Source organism: Dryobates pubescens, chromosome 34, assembly GCF_014839835.1.
Source record: "Dryobates pubescens isolate bDryPub1 chromosome 34, bDryPub1.pri, whole genome shotgun sequence".
Taxonomy (NCBI): Eukaryota; Metazoa; Chordata; class Aves; order Piciformes; family Picidae; genus Dryobates; species Dryobates pubescens.
The window spans coordinates 1,940,830-1,965,187 of record NC_071645.1 but is presented as its reverse complement, the minus strand read 5'-3'; the positions used below and the strand labels follow the sequence as shown (position 1 = coordinate 1,965,187).

General features: G+C 52.0%; 1 protein-coding gene across 1 annotated transcript; it reads right to left on the bottom strand.

The window, feature by feature from the left end:
* Positions 1-317: 317 nt before the first annotated feature.
* On the bottom strand, positions 318-14,429 carry POU2AF1 (POU class 2 homeobox associating factor 1; the record flags this gene model as incomplete). Its single annotated transcript, XM_054176000.1, has 11 exons — positions 318-326; positions 1,313-1,477; positions 3,943-4,059; positions 4,392-4,558; positions 4,933-4,984; positions 7,456-7,602; positions 8,197-8,302; positions 11,495-11,766; positions 12,584-12,855; positions 12,960-13,002; positions 14,310-14,429. Coding segments are annotated over 11 exons (1,470 nt in total), but the record flags the coding sequence as incomplete, so codon positions are not given.
* Positions 14,430-24,358: the final 9,929 nt, after the last annotated feature.

Here is a 24,358-nt window from a genome sequence, read left to right as displayed (position 1 = left end):
GCCACAAATGGCACAGTCTGAGCAGGGTTTAGAGCAGTATTTCCCAACCTTTTACAGCCCAGCTACCACCTTGAGTTCCATCACCAGCGTGGGTCTCAGCAGCCACCAAACCAAGGGCTGGCTGTCAACTGAACATTTGCTTACTCCTGTGGCAGTCACTTACTTTGTTTGCCTCCTTGCTTGCAAGCAGTGCTTGAGGTCTGGGAGTATTCTTTGGTAACAAAATGGAGTTTTCACCCACTTCTGATCTGATCTTCTGGTGTCCTACATGCTGCTCACAGCCTGCAGCTGGAAAAACGCTGCTGTCTCCCCCTGCTTTAGAGGCTCTGAGAGCAGAGACATGTTGGTTAAGAATCCTCTGAATGTTTTTTAAGAGGGCCTTGTGCAATCAGCAGGGGCTGAAGTTGAAGCCATTCCAGACATTGCAACCTAGAATCTGGCATTTTGGTGGCAGGAAAGGAATGCAGATGCAGCTCTCCCTTTCTTCAGCAAATGCCTTACCTGCCCCAAAAGATATGTAGGACCTCATAACAGGGTCTGAAACTTGTCTTGCAGACACCCCAGAGCATGCAGGCATCCCAGAGCATGCAGACACCCCAGACCATGCAGGCACCCCAGAGCATGCAGGCACCCCAGAGCTGCAGGCACCCCAGAGCATGCAGACACCCCAGAGCATGCAGGCACCCAGAGCATGCAGGCACCCCAGAGCATGCAGGCACCTCAGAGCATGCAGGCACCCCAGAGCATGCAGGCACCCCAGAGCATGCAGGCACCCCAGAGCTGCAGGCACCCCAGAGCATGCAGGCACCCCAGAGCATGCAGGCACCCCAGAGCATGCAGGTACCCCAGAGCATGCAGGCACCCCAGAGCATGCAGACACCCCAGAGCATGCAGGTACCCCAGAGCATGCAGGCACCCCAGAGCATGCAGACACCCAGAGCATGCAGACACCCTTGCATCCATGCATGTGTGTAACTGAATACACACATAAACATATGGTAGAATGGCTTAGGTTGGAAGGGACATTAAAGATCATCCAGTTGCACCCCCCTGCCATGGACAGGGACACCTCCCACCAGCCCAGCTTGCTCAAGGCCTCACCCAGCCTGGCCTTGCCCACCCCCATAGAAGGGGACACCCACAGCCTCCCTGGGCAACCTGTTCCAGTGGCTCCCCACCCTCACTGGCAAGGATTTCCTTCTACTCTCCAGTCTAAACCTGCCCTCCTCACTGTTCCCCTGGGGAGGCCAGGCAGCTGTGGTGTGCCCAGAGGTGCTGGGAGGCAGCAGCAGCAGCAGTGCAGCTCAGGTACCTGCTCCCCAGCTTTCCCAGCAGGAGCCATGTGGATGGGCTGATCGTTGTCCAGGTTTCGGAGGCGCGGGTCTGCCCCGTGCTCGAGGAGCAGCTGGATGATTTCCTGCTGGTTCTTGTCACAAGGCAGTGCAGCTGCCATATGCAAAGGTGTGTTGCCATGTGCCTAATGCAGGGGGCAAAGAAAAGGAAAAGAAAAAGAAGGTGAGAAAGAAAACAAGAGAGAGAAAGCTCCTGATGAGCTGAGCCACCTCTGAACTCTCCTGGAAACGGAGCCTTGAGAACTGAAAGCTGAAGAAGCCTCAGAGGTTTCACCACCCTCACTGGAAACAACTTCTTCCTAATCCCCAGTCTCAATCTGCCCTCCTCAAGCTTCAGTCCATTCCCTCTCATCCTGTCACTACCAGCCCCTGTCAAAAGACCCTCTCCAGCTCTCCTTCAGGTACTGGAAGCACAGGGAGAAAATACCTTAAAGGCCTCAGTGCTTTTTCTCATTGTGAAAGCCACAAGGAAACAGAATTGGAATGAGACAATCACAGCAGGAAAGACAAAACATGGACCACAGCATCCCTGCTTTCTTGCCACCTTCATATTTGGAAGGGCTAAAAGGCCAGGGTGGGTATCAGGCAGCCTTGCCATCATATTCCTCACTGTCCCAGACAGCTCAGCAACAAAGCTAAAGGCTCCAAGTGATCCTATCACAGTAGGAAGCTCTCACAGGATTGTGATCAAGAAACAACAGCAGACTCCCATGGACAAGCTAGCACCTGCCTAATGACTCCCAAAAGATAACAGCAAAAATGTAGTGAAAAGGCAGAGACTCAGGGCTGTTCCCCACATACACAGAGCAAAACAAGCTTGCTCCAGGCCTACAAGAATCTGCAGGATAAAGACAAACACAAATGAAGCTGCCCAGCACCTGCTTCCCAAGTGTGCAACTGAGCTGACAGGAAACAAGAGGCTGAGAGACCACAGTGCTCCCTGAAAAGGCTGCAGTGAGGTGGGGTTGGGCTCTTCTCTCTAGTCTCAGGTGACAGAACAAGAAGAAATGGCCTGAAGCTGTGCCAGGGGAGGGTTAGCTTGGAGAGAAGGAACAGTTTCTTGGCTGCAAGAGTGGCCAGGGACTGGCACAGGCTGCCCAGGGAGGTGGTGGAGTCCCCATCCCTGGAGGGGTTCAAGCCATGGCACTTGGGGCCATGGGTTAGTGGCCATGGTGGTGCTGGGTTGTTGGTTGGACTCAATGATCTCTGAGAGCTTTTCCACCCCAAACAATTCAGTGATTCAGTTCCCTTCTGATGGACACAAGCACATGGATTCTCTGAGGAGAGCAAGCAAGGCTAAGAGACTGGAGCTGTTGAAACAAAGAGCTCCTCAAAACAGGCAGCTCTGTCCTGCTCTGCTCAAGGGCAGCCTCGTGCAGAAGCACCCAGAGTGACTCAGCCCTGCTGAGGGCAGCCAGCTAGCCAAGAGCCAAAGCTCTGGCTGATGGTGCAGAGTGCTGGGTGTCTCAGCTGAGGCTCAGGAGTGTCAGGAGCTTTGCTTTGGAGCAGGGGGAAGCTGATATCTCTGCAAGATAGCCTCACTGCTTGGTATCTGCTCAGAGGTGAAGCACAGGGCAGCAAGGGGCTGGGGGACACAAGAGCAGCACTGGAGAGGTTTCCAGCTTGATGGACACAATCTAGGGATGGCTGTGCCTACAGAAAGCCTGCACTGAGGACCCAGTGTGGGCAAAACTTCAGCTCAGTAAGCAGGGCTGCAGAGAATGCCTGAAGTAGGGTCCTGAGCACCCAGGGTTGGAGGTGGTCTGCTTGCCCCAGTGCCTAGGCTCAAGCATGCTCAGCAGGGATGGTATCTGACTTCAGAGGGCTGCTTTCCTCATGCTTCAGCTGCCTGGCACTGTCAGTCACTGGTTCTCTGCCTGCAGCCTCTGCCTGCCTCCAGTTGCTGCTCCTGGCAGCTGCCAGAGCTTGTGTGTGCTCTGTGAACGTTTTGATTCTCCAGGCTCAGGCCACCACCACAATAAGCAGTTCGTGCTCAGGCAGCAGCAGAGCCAGGAGACTTGTAAATAACACTCAAGGCAGATTATCATCATTTCCCTTGACTGAAATAGCAGCTTCACCCTCCCCATGGATGGCACTGGTGACAAGAGAGATCACTGGATCTGTGGCTGCCAGCTTTCAGCATTACCTTGCTGCCAGCAGCAAACCACTGCACCACTGCAGCTCTGTTCCCTCAACCTTCAGCCTAAGGTTCCTCCTCAGGTAACCACTTCCCATGGCCTTCCTCTTCCCTGGTGATCCCACTCCCTCATTCTGTAAGCCTCTGCCTGCTGGGAGAGGGGGCTGTGTTTGATGGCACAGCTCAGAGCTCAAGCCAGGCTCTGCTTCCTAGGGGAAGTGTCTGCTGGAAATGCAGCTGGGGGTTGATAATAATAACAATTTAGAAGTTCAGATTCATCAACTGTGGCTCTCTCCCTGCACAAAAAGAGAACAACTGAGTTCTGCAGGACCCCCCAGATCTCCTAATGTCTCTGTCTGCATGCAGGCTCCCACCACAGCACAGCTCTGCTCCCAGCATCTCATCTGCCTGTGAGCTCACACACAGACCCTGCCCATGCAGGGCCTGACTCACCTTGCTGTTGACAAAGTCCTTGGACTGGAAAGCATTCAGCTCCAAGAAGTACCTGAGCAGGGAGATGTTCCCATCCTGGACTGTGTAATGAAGAACTGTCTTGTTGCTTTTCACATCCTGTTTGCAGGCAGAAAACAAACAGACAGGCAGGCAGCATTCTGCAGGTCAGCCTGAAGGTATCAGAAGATAGAAACCCAGCAGAGAAAAGCCCAGGCCAGCCCTGCACCTCCTTCCCTTCTGTGGCCCTCTTGCTTCAGTGGCCTTTGCACTGACCCAGGCTGCAAGAACATAACCAAAAGGCAGCAACTAACTCTGCAGCCAGTCCCTTGGCATGGGAGCAGCCTCGGTCCTTCTGTCAGCTCATTCCTTCTGCAGGTCTGGAGCACCAGGGCAGACAGGGGAGTGCTCCACACAAACAAACAGCTTCTGGCTAACAGCTGAGCCCTTACCCTGCTGTGGATGGAGGCTCCTGCCTGCACCAGCAGGTGGATGCAGGACTCCAGCTCTTCCCTTCGGTGCTGCAGGTCTTTCTGCTGCTGCTCCTTCAACACCTGGCAGCCTTGCTCCCGGAGCAGGGCACTGTGTGCCAGCACAGCACAGTGCAGTGGGGTATGGCCTGGAAAAGCAAGTGTGGGAGGGAGGTGATGGCAGAAGGCACGATGCACAGGGAGGAAGCCAGGGTGCATGCATGTCTGCAGGGGTGGTGTTCAGGCACAAGCCCTCCTCTGGCTTCAGAGGTACCCTGCTGGCTGTGGAGACACTGGGGGACACTCTGGCATGTGCTCAGCACCAGCTGGGCATCAAACCACCACTGGATCCACCAGCACCAGTGAATTCTGTGGTGTTTGAGCACACAGCAACAACTCTTCCCCCTAGGCAGTTTCTAAGCACCTCCAAACCCCAGTGAGGTTCAGCCAGTGAAGACAAGCCAACACAAGTTTTCTTTTGAGGTCAAATACCCCTACAAAGTATTTGCACAAAGGTCTTTACCTTCAAAATCCTTTGTTTCTAAGTCAAGAGGGAAAACCAGTGACAGTATGACCTAGGAGCAACAGAGAAATGGGAAGGTTTAGTTCAGCAGAATACTGCCCAAGCCCAAATCAGCCCAAACTAACAACATTTCAAACCAAATTAAAGCAGGTCATTAGCACTGAACTACAAGCTGAGCCTTTATTTGACCCCAGAGCTCAGTGCTGGGAAGCTGTTTCTTAATGGGGACATTCAGGGCTCTGCAAGAGAGTCATAGAATGGTTTAGGTTGGAAGGGATCTTAAAGATAATCTAATTCCAAGCCCCTGCTGTGGGCAGGGACACCTCCCACCAGCCCAGCTTGCTCAAGGCCTCATCCAGCCTGGCCTGGAACACCTCCAGGGAGGGGACATCCACAGCCTCCCTGGGCAACCTGCTCCAGGGTCTTTCCACCTTCACTACATAGAATTTCTTCCTGATCTCCAGGCTAAGGTTAAAAACCACAATTTGTTGCAATGGCTTCAGCAATGAGGATGCAGAGCTTAAAAATGGCTGTTGGATGTCCCCTCCCTGCAGGTGCTCCAGGCCAGGCTGGATGAGGCCTTGAGCAAGCTGGGCTGGTGGGAGGTGTCCCTGCCTATGGCAGTGGGGGTTGGAACTGGATGATCTTGAAGGTCCCTTCCAACCTAAACCATTCTAGGAATGGCTTGAAATAGTGGCCTGGAGCTGAGCATTGCTTGGATTCAGGAGAGAGTGAAAAAGTTCAAACTTTTATACTTGAGATGTGCTGCAGCCAAGTGTCAGTGTCCAGAGAAGGGCAACAAAGCTGGGGAGGGGGCTGGAGCACAGCCCTGGGAGGAGAGGTTGAGGGAGCTGGGGTTGCTTAGCCTGCAGAAGAGGAGGCTCAGGGGAGACCTTCTTGCTCTCTCCAACTACCACAAAGGAGGCTGTAGCCAGGTGGGGGTTGGTCTTTTCTCCCAGGCATCCAGCACCAGAGCAGGAGGACACAGTCTTAAGCTGTGCCAGGGGAAGTTTAGGCTGGAGATGAGGAGAAAGTTCTTCCCAGAGAGAGTTGTTGGCCATTGGAATGTGCTGCCCAGGGAGGTGGTGGTGGAGTCCCCATCCCTGGAGGTTGTCTTGGATGTGGCACTTGGAGCCATGGTTTAGTTGATCAGATGGTGTTGGGTGATAGGTTGGACCTCTGAGGTCTTTGCCAACCTTGTTGCTTCTGTGATTCCATGATCTAAATGTCTCCTTGTCTGTATTGTTACAGATGGGGGGAGTGGGGGGGTTGGCTCCTGATTGATCAAAGCCAGTTTTTCATGTTGCAGAGCATGGGCTGAGAGGTTTTGGAGGGCAGTGACTCATCCAGAACCTTGTCAAGGCAGACAAAGAGCAGGACAGAACCCTCCTGCTGCAGGATTATCCCCGGAAGGGTGAGGGCTTGTGCCCTCCTTTCATAACAGAACCTGCACAGATCAAATATTGACAAGGAGCTGTGAGGTGCCTGCTGATCAGAGACCAGAAAGCTAACCCACTGAATCAAAACCCACCAAGCCAAACAAGCAACCTCCAAAGCATTTCATGGCTTTGACCACACTGAGAGCCAAACCCCTGAGCGTTTCTCTCTGGTGGTTCTTTATTGTGCCAAGGCAAAACCCAGAACAAACCAAACCAACCTAAACAAACCAAACCACAAACCACCACAAAGCACTCTGAGAGGCTTTGCTGGAATCATCTGGATGGGGAAGGCTTCCCCCAGCTGAATGAGACACCTGTTTTCCAAGGAACTCTCAGTGTTACACATTAACTGCCTGCTGATGACTTTCACCCAGGCAGTGCCCAAGGCAAAGCTAATGAGTGCTGCAGGCGGCCTGCCAGCATGCCAGGTACCTCCTGGCACTTCCACTGCCACCTCTCTTCCCAGCAGTGGGCTCTGCACCCTGTCCTTGGGTAAACTCAGCACCAAGCAATGAAACTCTGGACTGAGGCTGCCCATACTCAGCCCTGACAGCAGCCAAGGAAGGCAACTCTCATTAATTCCATTTTTTCTCTTGGCCAACAGCTCAGCATTTGAGATGTTCCCTGTCCATGTCCATATGTCCCATGTCCTTATGTCTGCTGTGCAATCCCTTCCAAAATAACCCTCAGTGCCTTTTCTAACCTCCTCATTTTCTCTTCTGGGCTCTTCAGACACAAAATTCACAGATCCATGGAATGGGTTGGGCTGGAAGGGACCTCAAAGATCATCCCTGCTCCAACCCTGACATGAGTCAGGGCAGGCACCTTCCCTTAGTTCCAACTTTTTGGCCACTAGCTCAGTGTTTAAGATGTTCCATGCTCTTATCTCTGCTGTGCAATCCCTTCCAAACCCCCCCACAGTGCCTTTTCTAACCTGCTCATTTTCTCTTCAGGGCTCTTCAGACACAAAACTCCCAGATCCATGGAATGGGTTGGGATGGAAGGGACCTCAAAGCTCACCCAGAGCCAAGCCCCCAGCTGAGATTTTTATTGCAGCAATCAGAACCACAGAAGCTTTTCCTACCTGGAGGACTTGGCCATAGCCATATGTTGCAGCAAGATGTAAGGCTGACTGCCCTTTGTTGTCTACAGCATTGACATCTGCTCCTGCCTGGATCAAATCATAGACAATAGCTGGCTGCCTGGCAGTGACAGCCACCAGCAGAGGAGTCTGAAAACAGCAGCACAGCAGACAAGATGTGAGAGCCTAGAAACAGATGGCACCATAAAACAAGGGACAGGGAAGGGCAGCCTGGGCTGGAGAGCATCTGGAAACCCAAGGGTTGTGGTGCTTAAACCAAAGGCAGCTCACAGACAGGTTTTGAGTCCCATCCATGGCTTCAGAAGATGGGAGGGGAGGAGATTTCCCAGCTCCTGTTGAAGTCTCTCTGGTGTTCTTCAGCCCTCACTTGGATGACAACCCAAATCCAGCAATCTTGAAGCACCCTTTCTGTCAGGTGCAGCACTCCTAGCATTGCTCATAAGCCCTTGGGCCTCAGAGGCTGCTGCCAACACAGACACATTTCCCTGGCATCATGTTGCCTTAGGTCACTTTATGAGCCATGGGGTTGAAAAGGCAAAAAGCTCATTCTCCCCCCCACCTAAATTCAGGATCCTGCCAGAGGCACCTAGGGAAGGTCCATTCAATGCCCAAGGCTTTCTCTGGAGTAACAGAGGTGGATTTTTTGAGGGCATCATTGGCTCTCAGTTACCCACAGGCCCATCCCAAACACCACAGTGGGGAGGAGAAAGTCATCCACGTTACCTTTCCTCTGTGTTCCTTGGCATCAAGTCTCCGCAGTGGCTTCAAGCGCTCTGCAGCTGCCAAGGTATGCTCCCTCATACCTTTAGCTGCATAAATATGTAGGATTCTAAGACAGCAAATAAAGACAGTGATCACTGCTTGGCCATGAACCACCCTGGGAGCAAACAGTCCTACAGGGCAGCACAGCCACTTTGGGGGTTTGACACCCAGTGTGCTACAAAACCATCCCACGAGCCCCTCGGGGCTTGACCCTCAAGGCACCAACTCCATGGAGAGGGTTTCCTACCCCATAAGAACTGCCTTGCTCAAGAGCCCTCAGCACTGAGCTTGGCTTGCTGTCTCCTTTCCACTTCAGGGCTTTCTGCCAGGTGAGATTCACCCTTGTGCAAGGAGGTGTCTTAAGTCCTCCACAAAGCCTGGTGTTGAGGCCCAGCCTCCCACATAGACTCATAGAAATGTTAGGCTTGGAAGGGACCTCAAGGCTCAGCCAGTTCCAACCCCCCTGCCATGGGCAGGGACACCTCACACTACAGCAGGTTGCTCACAGCCACCTCCAGCCTGGCTGCAAACACCTCCAGGGCTGAGGCTTCCACCACCTCCCTGGGCAACCTGTGCCAGTCCCTCACCACCCTCATGGGGAACAACTTCTTCCTCACATCCAGTCTGAATCTCCCCATTTCTAGTTCTGCTCCATTCCCCCTAGTCCTGGGCATGTAGCCCTTGTTGGGGTAACAAAGCCCTTCCAAGTGGTGTCTTTGTAGGCAGCCTGCTAAACTTTACCTCCTCATAGCTCCTGGGGAGAGGGACCACATCCTTACCTCATTCATTAGACAGAACTTTGTCACAGCCCATAGCAGCTATGGGCTTGCTGATGGCATGACCCTGAGAGACAGGGCAAGCACTTCAGTGCTTCCCTTTGGCTGGAGAGAAGGGCACAGAGCTGCTTGCCCCTTCCATTCTCCTAGGTCCTATTTGCCAAGGCACCAGGCATGCACAGGCAGCTTTGCAATTCCCCTTTGCACAGAAGGGCAACATCCTACAGGCAGTGCATAGAATGGGTTGGGTTGGAAGGGACCTTAAAGATCATCCAGTTCCAACCTCCCTGCCCTGGGCAGGGACACCTCCCACTAGAAGTTTGCTCAAGGCCTCATCCAGCCTGGCCTTGAACACCTCCAAGGGAATGGACATCCACAACCTCCCTGGGCAACCTGTTCCAGTGTCTCAACCACAGCTGGGTTACCCTTTGGGACAGGAAAGAAAACACTCCAGGCATGTGAAAGTTACTGTAGATCTTTATTGAAAAAGATGTTGTCCTTTTCTAACCAGAACAACCCAGAAAGGAATTCTGAGAACAGCTCCTCGTTGCTTTTTCTGTTCACACAGAGAATTCACACACACTGGAGTGAGAGGGATTTAAAAAGCCATCTTAGCAACCACAGCCTTGAGCCACAACTGCACCAGCCCAGCTTCACCTACTGAATGCCTTTGCACCCCTACCACTGGAGCAAGCAGTGGTGGCCCTGAGCTCCCCCTCCCAGTTAATTTCTTTGCTGGGTTTTTCTGCAGATGCAAGGCACTGCTTTCTGGGTGCCTGGGCTGCTGCTCTTTCCAATCAACTTCCTGATCTGCTGCTTATGCTCTTCCAGATTTGTCAACATTAAACCAACAAAAAATGTGCTTTGAAAGTCCTCAAAGCTTTGAGCCTGAGCACCTCAACTCAGGGATAAAGTGTAAGGTCACTTGAGATGCTGCAATAAACAGTGCAATAAATTATTTGGCAGTTTGTCTTGCAACACAATAAAACCACCTAAGGATTCTGGGCCTCAGAAAGCAGAAAAACCCAGAGAAATTGTGTGCACCAGCCAGGAGTCCCTTGGCTAAGGAAACAATGAGCAGAGTTAGCAGGGGGATGTAGCTCCTTGCAAATAGCTTTGCCTGTGGCACAGCACTGCTGAGCATCTGCAATAGCTATAGCTGCAGCAGAGGGAAAAGTAAAGGGAAGAGAATCAGAAAGCTCTGAAGTGGGCCTGGGAGAATACAGCACAGAGAAGCTTTCCACAGCACAAGAGAGGTCTCTGAGGCTCCCTGGCTCAGCATGGCAACACCAACTTCACACTCCAGTGCTGCAGGAGAATGAAATGTTGCTGGCTAATAGGAATTCCATGAATTCCTTGTCAGACTGGGGCCTAGATTTGGGAAGACCCTCTCTCCTCAATGGGCTCCTGACACAGGGCCATGTCATGCTATCCTGACACCTGCAAAACTCCTGGTGGCCTCAGTGGGACCAGGATCTGGCCGTTGGTAGGCTGTGCAGCATCACCAGCAAGCCACAAAAATCAGCCCCTCACCTTGAAGGTGGATAGTTTAGAGTCCAACCCCCCAAAACACTGCCCCACACCTCCTCCTCCATGGCTGTCTTCCAATAGCAGACAAGGTGCACCAATGTGTGACCTCAAATATCTTGTGTTGCTCTGAAACAGGGAGGTCTGACTGCCCAGGTGCTTGGTGTAGCTCCCCTGGCTTTTTGCCCTCAGACTCATGCCCCTGCCTGCACCAGGAGAACAAAACTACACATTTCTCTGTTCTCACAGAATCATGGAATGGTTTTGGGTTGGAAAGGACCTTAAAGATCATCTAGTTCCAACCTCAGCTTCACTAGTCCAGGCTGCTCAAGGCCCTGTCTAAGCTGTCCTTGAACACCTCCAGGGAGGGGACATGCTTGACCTGCCTGGACAGCCTCTTCCATTGTGCAAAAGAAGCAGTTCAATTTAGGAAAGGAAAATGTCAGCTTAGGCCCTAAAATGGTTTTCTGGTGGTCTGGAGGAGGTAATGGTTCAAAGGCATTCTCACTGAGCTCAAAGAAAGTAGTCCTACTGAGCTAGGTCTTGCCAAGAGTAAGGAGCAAGTGGCCTCTCACCCAAGGCTACAGCTGGCCACGGCTACACTATGCCAGTTTGAGACCATGCCCTGTGTCTGAGGGTGAAAGCCACCTCGTGCTGATGCTGAGCTCAAGAACTATGCAGTGTCGACAGCCCACCTAGGAGAGGCAGCAGGAACTGTGAGAGCAGAGAAACCTTGTGCTGGGCCTCAGGACAAAGCAAAGTTTCACACAACACACAAGCCACGGCGTGCTGGAGGTGGACACCAACACCGCAAGTGACATCCCCACCCTACCCCCACCCCCCTAACCCAGCTCTGTACTCAAAGCTCACTGTGGTGCCAGGTGAGTAGGGGAGGAGCAGGCCCCAGAAGTGCAACTTAAAGCCCTTCAACAGAGAGAGCATGGCTTAAAACATACGTATCATTGTCTTCATCTTCCAGCAGCAGCTTCTCGAGGGGCAGCGTGCCGACGGCCCGTCGGGCGTCCTCCAGCTCCTGGGCGCCCGGCTCGGGGATGGAGATTGGCACAGGCACAAACTGCGGCCCAGGAAGCGTGGAAGAAGAGGGCTGGTACTGCAAAGTGGAGGCTGGCAGCGCAGAGAGGGGCTGTGCCCACGGGAAGTAGGTGAGAGGTGGCTGCTGGTCTGTCACCTCCAGCTGGGGCACAACGGCAGGGGTGCTGCTGCGAGGCTGCTGGAGGAGAGCACAGAGAAAGCGCAATGGAGCAGCTGTCCAGGAGGGGAGGACACAAAACAGACTAAGGATGCTCAGCCTTAACAGCCCTTCCCCTGGCTCTCTGGGTGAAGTGTTACACTGAGGGTGACACTTTTCCCACGCTGGCTCCCAGGAGAGCAGTGGCTGTGGGTGTCCCAGGTGCTGGTGGCTCACACTCGTGTCAAGTTCCCTCCAGCTTTCTGTTCCCACTCCCACCCGCAGCGTAAGCCCTTGAGACAGTTACATCCTGTGCTAGAACACTGCCTCCTTTGACAGCCTCTCTTGCAAGCTGAATGCATGGGCAAGACTTTGCAGCCACGAGGCTGAAGGTAGCTTATTCTGGCCTCTGTGACAGCACACCCTGAGCAGAAAGCTGGGGAGGGACTTCTTACAAGGGCTTGTAGTGATAGGATGAGGGAGAATGGATTGAAGCTTGAGGAGGGCAGATTGAGACTGGAAAAGAGGAATAAATTCTTTCCAGTGAGGGTGGGGAGACACTGGAACAGGCTGCCCAGGGAGGTTGTGGATGCCCTCTCCCTGGAGGTGTTAAAGGCCAGGTTGGATGAGGCCTTGAGCAACCTGGGCTGGAGGGAGGTGTCCCTACCCAGGGCAGGGGGGTTGGAACTGGATGATCTTTAAGGTCCCTTCCAGCCCAAGCCATTCTCTGACTCTATGAATAAAGACACACAATTATCATTAATTAAATTATAGTACTTAAATCTGGCACTCCCCAGGGCTCTTGCTAGAAGGTAAAGAATTTGCTCTCATTTAAACCAAAGTATTTCTGACTTACTGCAAAATTGGTGAGCAGTGGCTGAGAAGCATAAGTCAGAACAGATGAAGGTCCCACCAGTGTGTAGCTGGGACACATAGGCTGAACATACATATCTGCTGTGTATGGAGAGCTGACAGCTTCATGAGGCACATAATCAGGGTAAGTGGTCCACTGAGTCAAAGGCTGTAAGGCTGTGGAAGAGGGCTGGGAGATCCAGCCAGAGCAGAGTGCTCCTTCATCAGTGACAGGCAGTGCAGTGCTGGTGACATCCATATCAATGCAAGGCTGGCCTGAAAAACAGGAGAGGATTAAAGCTCCCTTCAGCATTGCCTTCCCTGCAGCAGGGTTGACAAGCACTTAGAAAGGCAGGGAGAGAAAGGCAGGGAGTCATTACCCATTGGTGAGTAGGGAGGAAGCGGCTGGTGGGGCAAAACCACCTAGAAGAGAGAAGAAAAACATCCAGGAATTAAGACCATAAGCATTACATTCATTCCCCTTTGAGGAGCACTGAGGGACAGAGCAAGTTAGCTCCTGCCAGCTGATTGCTGAGCCAGCAATGTGCACTGGCAGCCCTGAAGGCCACTCACATCCTGGGCTGCATCCACAGAAGTGTGGTCAGCAGACTGAGAAAGGTGGTTCTGCTACTGTGCTCTGGTGAGACCTCACTTGCAGTGCTGTGTCCAGCTGTGGTCCCTTCCAACCCCTAACAACCCACACACAAGCAGGACATGGACCTGCTGAAGAGTGTCCAGAGGAGGACCACAAAAATGATCAGAGGGCTGGAGAACCTCTCCTACAAAGACAGGCTGAGAGTTGGGGTTGTTCAACCTGGAGAAGAGAGGGCACCAAGGACACCTTAGAGCTGCATTTCAATACCTGAAGGGGAGCTACAGGAAGGCTGGGGAGGGACTGGTTAGAAGGGCTTGGAGTGATAGGATGAGAGGCGATGGTTTGAAACTGGAGCAGGGCAGTTAGGTTGGACACCAGGAGGAAGTTCTGCACAATGAGAGTGGTGAGATAATGGAGCACGTTGTCCAGGACTGTGGTTGAGGCTCCATCCCTGGAGACATTCAAGTAAGGCTTGATGGGGCTCTGAGCAGCCTGATCTAGCTGGGGATGTCCCTGCTTACTGCAGGGTGGTTGGACAAGACGACCTCCTGAGGTCCCTTCCAACCCTATGTATCCGATGATTCTATGATACCAGTCTCAGTGTCTGAGTGTTCTCACCTTCCTGCACAGAAGGACCAGGAGATCTGAGCTTGGCAGCCAGCACACAGAGCTCCAGGGCTGTCCATGGGCCTAGCCAAAGCCCACAGGTCCGTTAAGCTCAAGGGTAAGCAGTATTCAAACCTTGTCTTGCAAGCCACTCGATCTGCTTCCTCCTGGGAGGTCAGGCAGAGGTAAGCTGGAACTAAGAAAGAACTACCCCAGGATGGCTCTGGCCGATCTCTTTTTGTGCTCTTGAGCAAGCTGCTTAACTTCCAAGCTACTTTGTGTTCCTAGGAGCTGGATCCTGCCAAGGGCAAAGCACTTTCCCCCCTTCCATTTAAGTCAATGGCAATTGAAGGTGCTTAGCACTCCACTTAAAGATCTATTCAACGGTATCTGCAGGCTGCGTCGCCGTCAAAATGCTTTGAAATGCAAAGGTTTCATTCACTGCCAGAGTATTGCCAGCTGGTGCCAGGGCTGGTCAATCATTTAGCTACGGAGGAAGAAATTTCCACCTGTTTGTCTTTTCTCCTACCGTTGTAGCTGCCGTTGCAGTGGCATTGTGAGCATTTCCCCTTTTCCTTTTCAACAGCTCCTTCACCGGCTCTTTGACACGGACACCTTGATAGGGGCGAGGCTGTGGCTGCTGTTCTGGAGCAGAAGCTGGGAGAGAAAGCAAAAGAAAAGCAGGTGACACTGATTTTCCTGTCCTGCCATTTGCACAGAGGCAAAATCCCTGCGGCAGGCTGCTCTTCCGTGGGCTGTGCTCCAGCCAGAGTGGGAAACGACTGGGATAGGTTGCCCAGGGATGTGGTTGAGACACCTTCCCTGGAGACGTTCTTCTTGTGGCCCTGGGCAGCCTGCTTGGGTTGGAGCTGTCCCTGCTGCCTGCAGGGGGGTTGGACAAGATGCCCTTTGAGTGTCCCTTCCAACCCGATGCAATCTATGAGTCAGGACTTAGAAACATCTTCTTCCTTAGCAAGCAGTGGTGTCAGATAGAATCATGGAGTCAGAGACTCAACAAGGCTGGAAAAGCCCTCAGGGATCATCAAGTCCAACCTGTCACCCAACACCTCCTGACTACTTGACCATGGCACCAAGTCCCACATCCAACAGACCTTTGCTACTTGGACACTCTGATTATCTCTTCTCGGTGATGCCTAATTCCAGGGCAAGGAACAATGAGTAGAAGCTGGAACACAGGAGGCTCCACATCAACTTCTTTCAGTGAGGGTGACAGAGGCCTGGAGCAGGCTGCCCAGAGAGGTTGTGGAGTCTCCTCCCCTGGAGGCTTTCAAAACCTGCCTGGATGTGTTCCTGTGTGCCCTGCCCTGGGTGCCCCTGCTCTGGCAGGGAGGTTGGACTGGATGATCTCTGAAGGTCCCTTCCAACCCCTAACATTCTCTGGTTCTGTGATCACACAGATCAATCACAAGGCCAAACTAAGCTGAAATCAGTGTGCTTGCAATTCCCTCCAGCTGTTAAATAGCTGCAGCAATACTGAGAGTCCTCACCCTGCTGTTCTTTTTTCTGGGCTTGGTTTTTGTTGTGGTTTTTTGTTGCTTTTGTTTGTTGTTGGTTTTTTCTCTCTTTTGTTTCAGAAGAGCTTTCATGCTCAGCTCACAGGATGAGAGCTTACACAGCTCACAGCTGCTGGGATAGTCTGGAAGCCAGGGCTGGTGGTTTCCTTTCTGCACTGGCAGGTGTTTTTATGGTCTGCAGGAGCTGTGTCCTATCAGGCATAGAGTGTGATGAACATCTTCTGTTGAATAATTAGGCTTTAGACATCTCTGAAAGCCAGGGAGGATGGAGAGCAAAGAAAAGGGGCTGCTGAGGTTGGAAGGGACTCCAGAGAGCATCTGCTCCAAGCTCCTCCTGCACTGGCAGGGACACCTTCCACTACCCCAGGTTGCTCAAGGCCTCATCCAGCCTGGCCTTGAACACCTCCAGGAAGGAGGCACCCACAGCCTCCTTGGGCAACCTGTGCCAGTCTCACCATAGTGAAGAACTTCTTCCTAAGATCCAATCTAAAGCTACTCTGCCTCAGCTTCAAACCATTCCCCCTTGTCCTGTCTCTAGGCACCCTTATGAAAAGTCCCTCTGCAGCCTTTCCTTCAGGGATTGGAAGGCAGCTCTGAGGTCCCTCTGGAGTCCTTCTCTCCAGGCTGGACAGCCCCCAGCTCCCTCAGCCTGTCCTCATAGCAGAGGTGCTCCACTCCTAAAAGCAATGGCTGTCAGCAGCCCTCCACCTCAGTATGGGGCTGTGTTTTACACTCATGTGGAAGCTGAGATTATTAACCCACGACTTAGCACGAAGCATTCAGAGACCATGAACAGCAGGCAGAGGGAAAGCAGAGGCTATCAGAGCTCAGGGAGGCCCCATGTTTGTAAAGCCACTGATAGCAGCAGTGGCTGCCTGCCCCTTTTCACTGCACTTTGCTTTGCAAACAAGCCAGTTGGAAAGCTTCCATTTCCAAGTATCCCAACTGGCCTTTGGTTTTCTGAAGGACAGGTGGATAGCCAGCTCAAATCTGAAGCTGAACATTCAGCACTGATTGAGATTCCCATTCTGTGCTTCACATCAGCATCACAGAACTGTCAGGGTTGGAAGGGACCTCAAGGCTCAGCCAGTCCCAACCCCCCTGCCATGGGCAGGGACACCTCACACCACAGCAGGTTGCTCACAGCCACATCCAGCCTGGCTGCAAACACCTCCAGGGCTGAGGCTTCCACCACCTCCCTGGGCAACCTGTGCCAGTCTCTCACCACCCTCATGGGGAAGAACTTCTTCCTACCATCCAATCTGAATCACTTTCTGAACCATTTAATCAGTAAATACTTCTGATTAATCAATACTTTTGCTAGCAGAAGGCAGCACTACACTGAACTGTTGTCTTTGGTACTTCCATGCACGTTGGGAAAAGATTTGGCTTTAAAATAGTAGCTGCAAAACAAAACCAACCAAAACAGATGAATTTGCAGCCCTTGCTTGATCCACTTTGGCTTTCTGTGGAGATTTTTGTGGCTGCTCACATTCCCCTGATTCCTGTGGCTTTTGAAATGCAGCTAACAAAGAGAATTAAGGTTAAGGTCACTTGAATTGAGCACAGAAGCTGCATCCATAAGGGCTTTAAATGCAGTTCTCCCTTTGCTTCTTTGAATTTACTTGGTGTTAATTTGGTAATAGAGGTAATATTAACTGGTAGTAATTAGAGGTCTGGAGCACCTCTGCTATGAGGGCAGACTGAGGGAGTTGGGGCTGTTCAGTCTGGAGAAGAGAAGGCTCCAAGGAGACCTAATTGTGGCCTTCCAGTATCTTAAGAGGGCTACAAGAAACCTGGGGAGGGACTTTTGAGGGTGTCAGGGAGGGATAGGACTGGGGGGGGATGGAGCAAAACTAGAAATGGGGAGATTCAGATTGGATGTCAGGAAGAAGTTGTTCCCCATGAAGGTGGTGAGAGCCTGGCACAGATTGCCCAGGGAGGTGGTGGAAGCCTCATCTCTGGAGGTGTTTGCAGCCAGGCTGGATGTGGCTGTGAGCAACCTGCTGTGGTGTGAGGTGTCCCTGCCCATGGCAGGGGGTTTGGAAGTGGCTGATCCTTGAGGTCTCTTCCAACCCTGACAATTCTGTGATTCCATGATCTGAGTGCAAATAGTGCTAAAAATGCCATGAGGTCTGTGGTGACAGGTTGGACTTGATGATCTTTGAGGTCTCTTGAACCTTAGTGATACTGTGAAATAAAACAACATTGAAGTGTTTTGGTTTGAGCTGCACTGAGAACTCCAAAAAGAAGCTGGAGGTCTGGCCTAAAAACCATCCCAAAGCTGCTTCCTTCACCTTATAAGGGATTTGCTTCACTTGGAAATGGCTTGTTTGCACTTTACTGCAGAGCTCTTCAGAGTCCCTCCTTGCTGCTGGCCTTTATGCTCCACCAGAGCAAATCTGAGCTGGGCTCTAGGCTGCGTGAGAGGCAGAGCTGCGCCTCTCGGGCAGTATCTCCTTCCTGAGTCATCACACCAGAGCCTTCTTGAAGAGCTAGGGTGGGGAAGGCAGGCTTTTTCTGGCTCCAGGTTTGGGGAGGGGGGGGATGGGACAAGAAGAAATTTACTGTAAAAGCTGACAAATATACCCCAAATATACCCTTCAGAGCTTCCGGCGTGAGCCCAGCAGCGACAACAAAAAAGGGCAGGAAAAAAAAGAACAAAAAGAAGAGAGAAAAAAAACCCCAAAGTCTGCAGAAGATATTTCAGTTCCCCCCCAAGCTGACCTCCAGAAATAAAAATAATACCAGCACAGCTGCTTTTCCACTCCTCAGGGGTGTACCAGGCCACTACAGCTGAACCATGGCAAAATGACTTTTGGCCTCAGCGTCCAATTCTTCACAAAGAGGGAGAAATGTGATCAGGTAGAAAGAAGAGAGCTTGGGGAAAGGATGACTCTTGTCATGGCCTTGTAAGGGAAGCACTTGGGCTACACAGGTTGACAGAATGCTTTGGGTTGGAATCATAGAATCATGGAATTGTCAGGGTTGGAAGGGACCTCAAGGGTCAGCCAGTCCCAACCCCCTGCCTTGGGCAGGGACACCTCACACCACAGCAGGTTGCTCACAGCCACCTCCAGCCTGGCTGCAAACACCTCCAGGGATGAGGCTTCCACCACCTCCCTGGGCAGCCTGTGCCAGGCTCTCACCACACTCATGTGGTAACAGGGAAGGGATCTTAAAGATCAGGGAGGGTGGAATGTGATGATCTTAAAGGTCCCTTCCAACACAAACCAACACAAAGCCTTCCAACACAGATATGAATCTGTGAATCACCCAGATCCAACCCCACTCACTGCCATAGGCAGGGACACCTCCCACCAGCCCAGGTTGCTCAGAGCCTCTGGCCTTAAAAACTTCCAGGGATGTGGCTTCCAGTACCTCCCTGGACAACCTATTCCAGCATCTCACCACCCTCATACAATTGCAGGACCACAAACCAGCCATAGAATCATTGAATCATAGAATTGTCAGGGTTGGAAGGGACCTCAAGGCTCAGCCAGTTCCAACCCCCCTGCCATGGGCAGGGACACCTCACACCACAGCAGGTTGCTCACAGCCACCTCCAGCCTGGCCTTAAAGATGTCCAAGGATGAGGCTTCCACCACCTCCCTGGACAACCTGTACCAGTGTCTCACCACCCTCCTGGGGAAGAACCTCCTTAACAGACACTGTATCATGATTTGCAACAGCTTTCTGAAGCTGGAGCAGTGTGAAGCATCAGAAGGCAGAAAGAAGAGAAAGGATCTTATCCAACCAGCAGGAAGCCTTGCAAGAGGTTCTCCATGTAGATTTTAGCTCATGGCAATGCTTCTGCCTGGCTGCCTCCCCAGTGCATGACGTGTGTGCACACTCAGGCTCCTTTCATCAATGTTATCTCTCACTGTATTTGTTGAAAGCCAACAAAAGTCCAGCACAAACTTTGAAGCCTCCTGGGTAATCTTTCTAAGTGGCTGGATAACACAGCAGCTAATGAAAAGGTCTCTGCCACGAGCAAGGTGTGTGCAAGCTGCTGGTCCACAAGCATGTGCTGGTGCTTCAGAGATGGGGCTAGCCCCAGGGATGGGGCTTCTAGTGCCTCCCTGGGCTACCTGTTCCAGCATCTCACCACCCTCACACAACTGCAGGACCACAAAGCAGCCATAGAATCATTGAATTATTAGGGTTGGAAGGGAGCTTAAAGGTCATCCAGTTCCAATCCCCCTGCCATGGGCAGGGACACCTCCCACCAGCCCAGGCTGCTCAAGGCCTTCAACACCACATCCACAGCCTCCCTGGGCAGCCTGTGCCAGTGTCTCCCCACCCTCACTGTCAAGAATTTCTTCCTCATCTCCAGTCCCAATCTGCCCTGCTCAAGCTCCAGTCCATTCCTTCCCCTATCACAACAAGCCCCTGTAAAGCATACCAGGGCACTGCATCTTCAGAAGCTGTCTTCCTCCACTATTTTATTTTGTTAATGCAGAAATTGGAGGGAGGATAATGGCAAAAAAACCACCAAACCCAAACCAGCTGCTGGAAGGCTGCAGGTATTGAAGTGTGACAAGTTTCAGATCACTAAAAACCTTCAGCCTTCAGCCACTCCTGAGCTACAGAGCAGCTGAAACCTTCCTTCCCTCCAAACAAGTCAGAGCAATTTCCCATCAGGCTCACTTTCAGTTTGAAACCCCACTGCTAATGGCTTGAAGAGTTTGCAGGGGCTACCTGCCTGCCCCAGCCAATGCCACCCTTGGCACTGCCCCAGAAGATTTACTGTTTCTTGGCTCACACACACTGCCCTGAGATAAGCTTTATCAAACTCATCAGTGTTAATAGGGTAAATATTTTTCTCTTTGCTTCTTTCATCTGCCAGCATAATAAAAAAATGGAAAATAAACACAAGAAAAGACTTTTCCCTCCCCCTCCCTCTCCCCCTTCTCCTTATTTGCAGTAACACCAAACAAAAAAAGGCAAACAGCAGCTCTGGACTAACAAGAGAAGAACAATTTAGATCTCAATTAACCAACTTAGGAATTTCTGTCTGGGATATTGAAGATAAAATTACCTTAGGCAGATCACAGAATCACCAAGGTTGGAAGAGGCCTCAAAGATCAGCAAGTCCAAGCTGTCACCACAGACCTCATGGCTCAACCATGGCACCAAGTGCCACATCCAATCCCCTCTTGAACACCTCCAGGGATGGGGACTCCATCACCTCCCTGGGCAGCACATTCCAATGGCTAACAACTCTCTCTGGGAAGAACTTTCTCCTCACCTCCAGTCCAAACTTCCCCTGGCACAGCTTGAGACTGTGTCCTCTTGTTCTGGTGCTGCTTGCCTGGGAGAAGAGATGAACTCCCTCCTGGTTACAACCTCCCTTCAGGGAGTTGCAGAGAGCAATAAGGTCTCCCCTGAGCCTCCTCTTCTCCAGGCTAAGCAACCCCAGCTCCCTCAGCCTCTCCTCACAGGGCTGTGCCCCAGACCCCTCCCCAGCCTCATTGCCCTTCTCTGGACACCTTCAAGTCTCTCAATGTCCTTCTTAAATTGAGAGGCCCAGAACTGGACACAGGACTCAAGGTGTGGCCTAACCAGTGCTGAGCACAGGGGCACATCTCTGGCATCAAACTTGTAAAAGCATCTCTGTTGGGATACAGCTTCTCTCATCCCAGACATTTATCCAATGAATTTGTTTAGAGTGATCTTTTGTTTGTCCCTTCCAACCCTGACATTCTGTGATTCAATAATTCTATGTTAGGAACGAGTTCTGCACCAGGAGGGTGGTGGAACACAGGAGGAAGTTGCCCAGGAAGGTAGTTGAGGCCCCATCTCAGATCAAGGCATGTGGGGTGGGGGGTGGGGGTTGGACTCTATGACCTCCAGAGCTTCCCTCCCATTCTGTGACTGTGATTTGGTATTGCTTGCTCCATTGTCTTGTCATCAGCCTTCCCACCTGGCATTCTGTGTCTCAAGGCTCCAGATCTGCACATCAAGGCCCATTGGAAGGACTGAACACGCCAAGGACTGAATATGCAGCTCGTTTGGTGCTTCTGGCACAACCCACATCACCTCTGAAGTGCTACCTTTATGTTTTGTGAACAACCCAGGCAAGGCAAACTGCACTGGAGAGGATTATTGCCCCTGCTCTTTGTCTCACCCTGGATGGGGACTTGAGTAGAGCTGTAGCTAAATGCAAAGCACTGAGCAAACACCTGGGCAGAGAATCTGCTCTATAATAAACTGGAGACCTCAGGAGCATGAGCAAAAGAGCTGAGTGATGGTTCATTGCTCAGCAGAAGGAAATGAACTCAGGAGGGTTCTGAGCATAATTAAATCAACAGACTAAATATTTTGCTGGCTTCCCAACAACTCAGGAGAGCCTTTGGTTAGGTCTCTTTCTGCTCTTTTACATAGCACTGCTAGCAACCAAAGTCAGTGAAACACTGATTTGTCAGCTCTAGACTTCCAAATGATTGCCTTGGTGCATTAGCATCCTTACTTTCAGAGGTTCATGTGCAGCTGGAAGGTTGTTAAGAATCAAATGAACTTTGGATTCTAGCAGGTCTGTGTGCTCTTGTACCCTGCCTGTGTCTTTCTTGGGGCCATGGTATGCTCTTGATTATTGTCTCCTTCACCTCTCCAGATCACAGAATCATAGAATGGCTCAGGTTGGAAGGGACCACAGAGATCTTCTACTCCAACCTCTCAACTAGACTTGGTTGCTCAAGGCCTTATCCAACCTGGCCTTGAACATCTCCAGGGAGAGGGCATCCACAACTTCTTTGAGAAACCTATTCCACTGTCTCACCACCCTCATACTGATGAGTTTCTTCCTCAGCTCCAGTCTAACCCTCAGCTCTCCCACAGCTTCAAGCCATTCCCCCTTGTTCTGTCTCTAGACACCCTCAGGAGAAGTCTCTCTGCAGCCTTCCTGTAGGATCCCTTCATATACTACCAGGCAGCTCTAAGATCCCCCTGGAGCCTTCTCCTCTCCAGGCTGAACACCTCCAGCTCTCTCAGCCTGTCCTCATAGCAGAGGTGCTCTTGTAGCCCTCGTAGCCTCCTCTGGACTTACTCCAACAGCTCTGTGTCCTTCTTATGCTGGGGACACCAGAGCTGGAGGTTGGAGGTGGGGTCTCAGCAGAGCAGAGTCAAGGGGCAGAATCCCCTCTCTTGCCCTGCTGCCCACACTCCTTTTGCTGCAGCTAAGGACACAGCTGCCTGCTGGGCTGCATGAGGGCACTGCCAGCTCGTGGGGAGCTGCTCAGCAACCAACACCCCCAAATGTCAAACAAGAGCTGGAAGCATTGACCACGTAGTGCTGAGGGCTACTAAAGATTCTCTGTTTCAGAACAAGACAACCTCTCTTGCAAAAGGGAAGCTGAGATAGACAGAAAGTGTCTTAACCATGAGTCTCACCCTCACAGCCTAATTCCTCCCAGCCCATAATACTCTTTCCATTTTAGTCGTGCAGGCTTTCCATTGAATTGCTTCTGTGGTCATTTGTAGAGCCTGACACCTGCTTTGTAAAGCATGGATGGGCTCAGCTTTCATGCTATCCATCTTTCCCAGTGGGGTCTTAGCAAAATGAAAACTCCCAGGGTGCTGCATCTTGCAGTTTCACCTCTCAGTCTCATTAGCTGAGACTCTCAGCACAGCTCTAAGGAGCCCTACAGCTGTGCTGGGCAGAAAAGGCTTCATGCACTTAAAAAAGCATTTGGGAAGAGGCTTCAGAGGTGCCAAAGCTCAGCTGGACCCAAGCAGTCAGTGGAACAGCTAAATAGCTGAATGCCTGCCATATGTGTTGAAGTCCTGCCACGGGAACTGAGTTGTCCAAAGCATCCTGACCCAGCCAAAAGCATCACTTAAATGTCAAAGTCTTGCAAAATTTCAGCCTGCTCATAACAGAAACCATCTGCATGAAAGGGGTGCACATTGTGTTTGCAAAATGCAGCATGGAGTAACTACCAGGGACCCTCATCACAACAGAGACATGGACCTGCTGGAGAGGGCCCAGAGGAGAGCCAGGAAGATCATCAGAGGGTTGGAGAACTTCTCCTACAGGGACGGGCTGAAAGAATTGGGGCTGTTCAGCCTGGGGAAGAGAAGCTCTGGGCAGAACTTAGAGCTGCATTTCAATGTCTGCAGGGGACCTGCAGGAAAAGCTGGGGAGGGACTGTTTAGAAGGGCTTGGAGTGGTAGGATGAGAGGCAATGGTTTGAAACTGGAGCAGGGGAGATTTGGGTTGGGCACCAGGAGGAAGTTCTGCACAGTGAGAGTGGTGAGACACTGGAACAGGTTGCCCAGAGATGTCCTAGAAGCCCCATCCCTGGAGACATTCATAGCCTTGCTGTGTCCCTGTGCAGCCTGCTCTGGTTGGAGATGTCCCTGCTGCCTGCAGGAGCTTGGACAAGATGCCCTTGGAAGGTCCCTTCCAACCCAATACCTGCACAATGCCAAACAAGAGGGTAGCTGGTGCTACCCTGGTGCTGCCAGGCTGCACTGGGCCTTCTTCCATTCAGCAGAATGGTGCCAGAAGCTGGGAAGCCCCAGCCAGTCACTTCTGCTGTGCTGTGGGAGGGCAGGCTTTCGGGCTGAGACACCCTGGGCTTTTGCTCGGCGGAGGCCCTGGGCCCCGCTCCCGCGGAGCAGCTCTCTGTGCCGTGACCCTGAGGGAACCATTCCCAGCACACAGGGCCAGCCATGCAGGACTCCCTGGAGGACAAGGGCCTCTGACCACAGCAGCTGAGGCCAAGGTCTGTTAGGTTTTCTTCTGTTACTGCTAGGGCTTTCTACAGAGAGGAGTCCCCTAACAGAAGGGTCCAGGAAATGGCCCTTCAGAAGATGCCCATGAGCCATGCCCTCTGGTGGGGTCTCAGGATGGGGAGACACTGGAACAGGTTGCCCAGTGAGGTCCTGGATGACCTCTCCTTGGAGGTGTTCAGGGTAGGTTGGAGGAGGCCTTGAGCAGCCTGGGCTAGTGGAAGGTATCCCTAGAGCAGGGGGGTTGGAACTGGTCCCTTCCAACCCAAACCATTCTGTGACTCTCTGAAGTGAGTTCTTGTGTCAC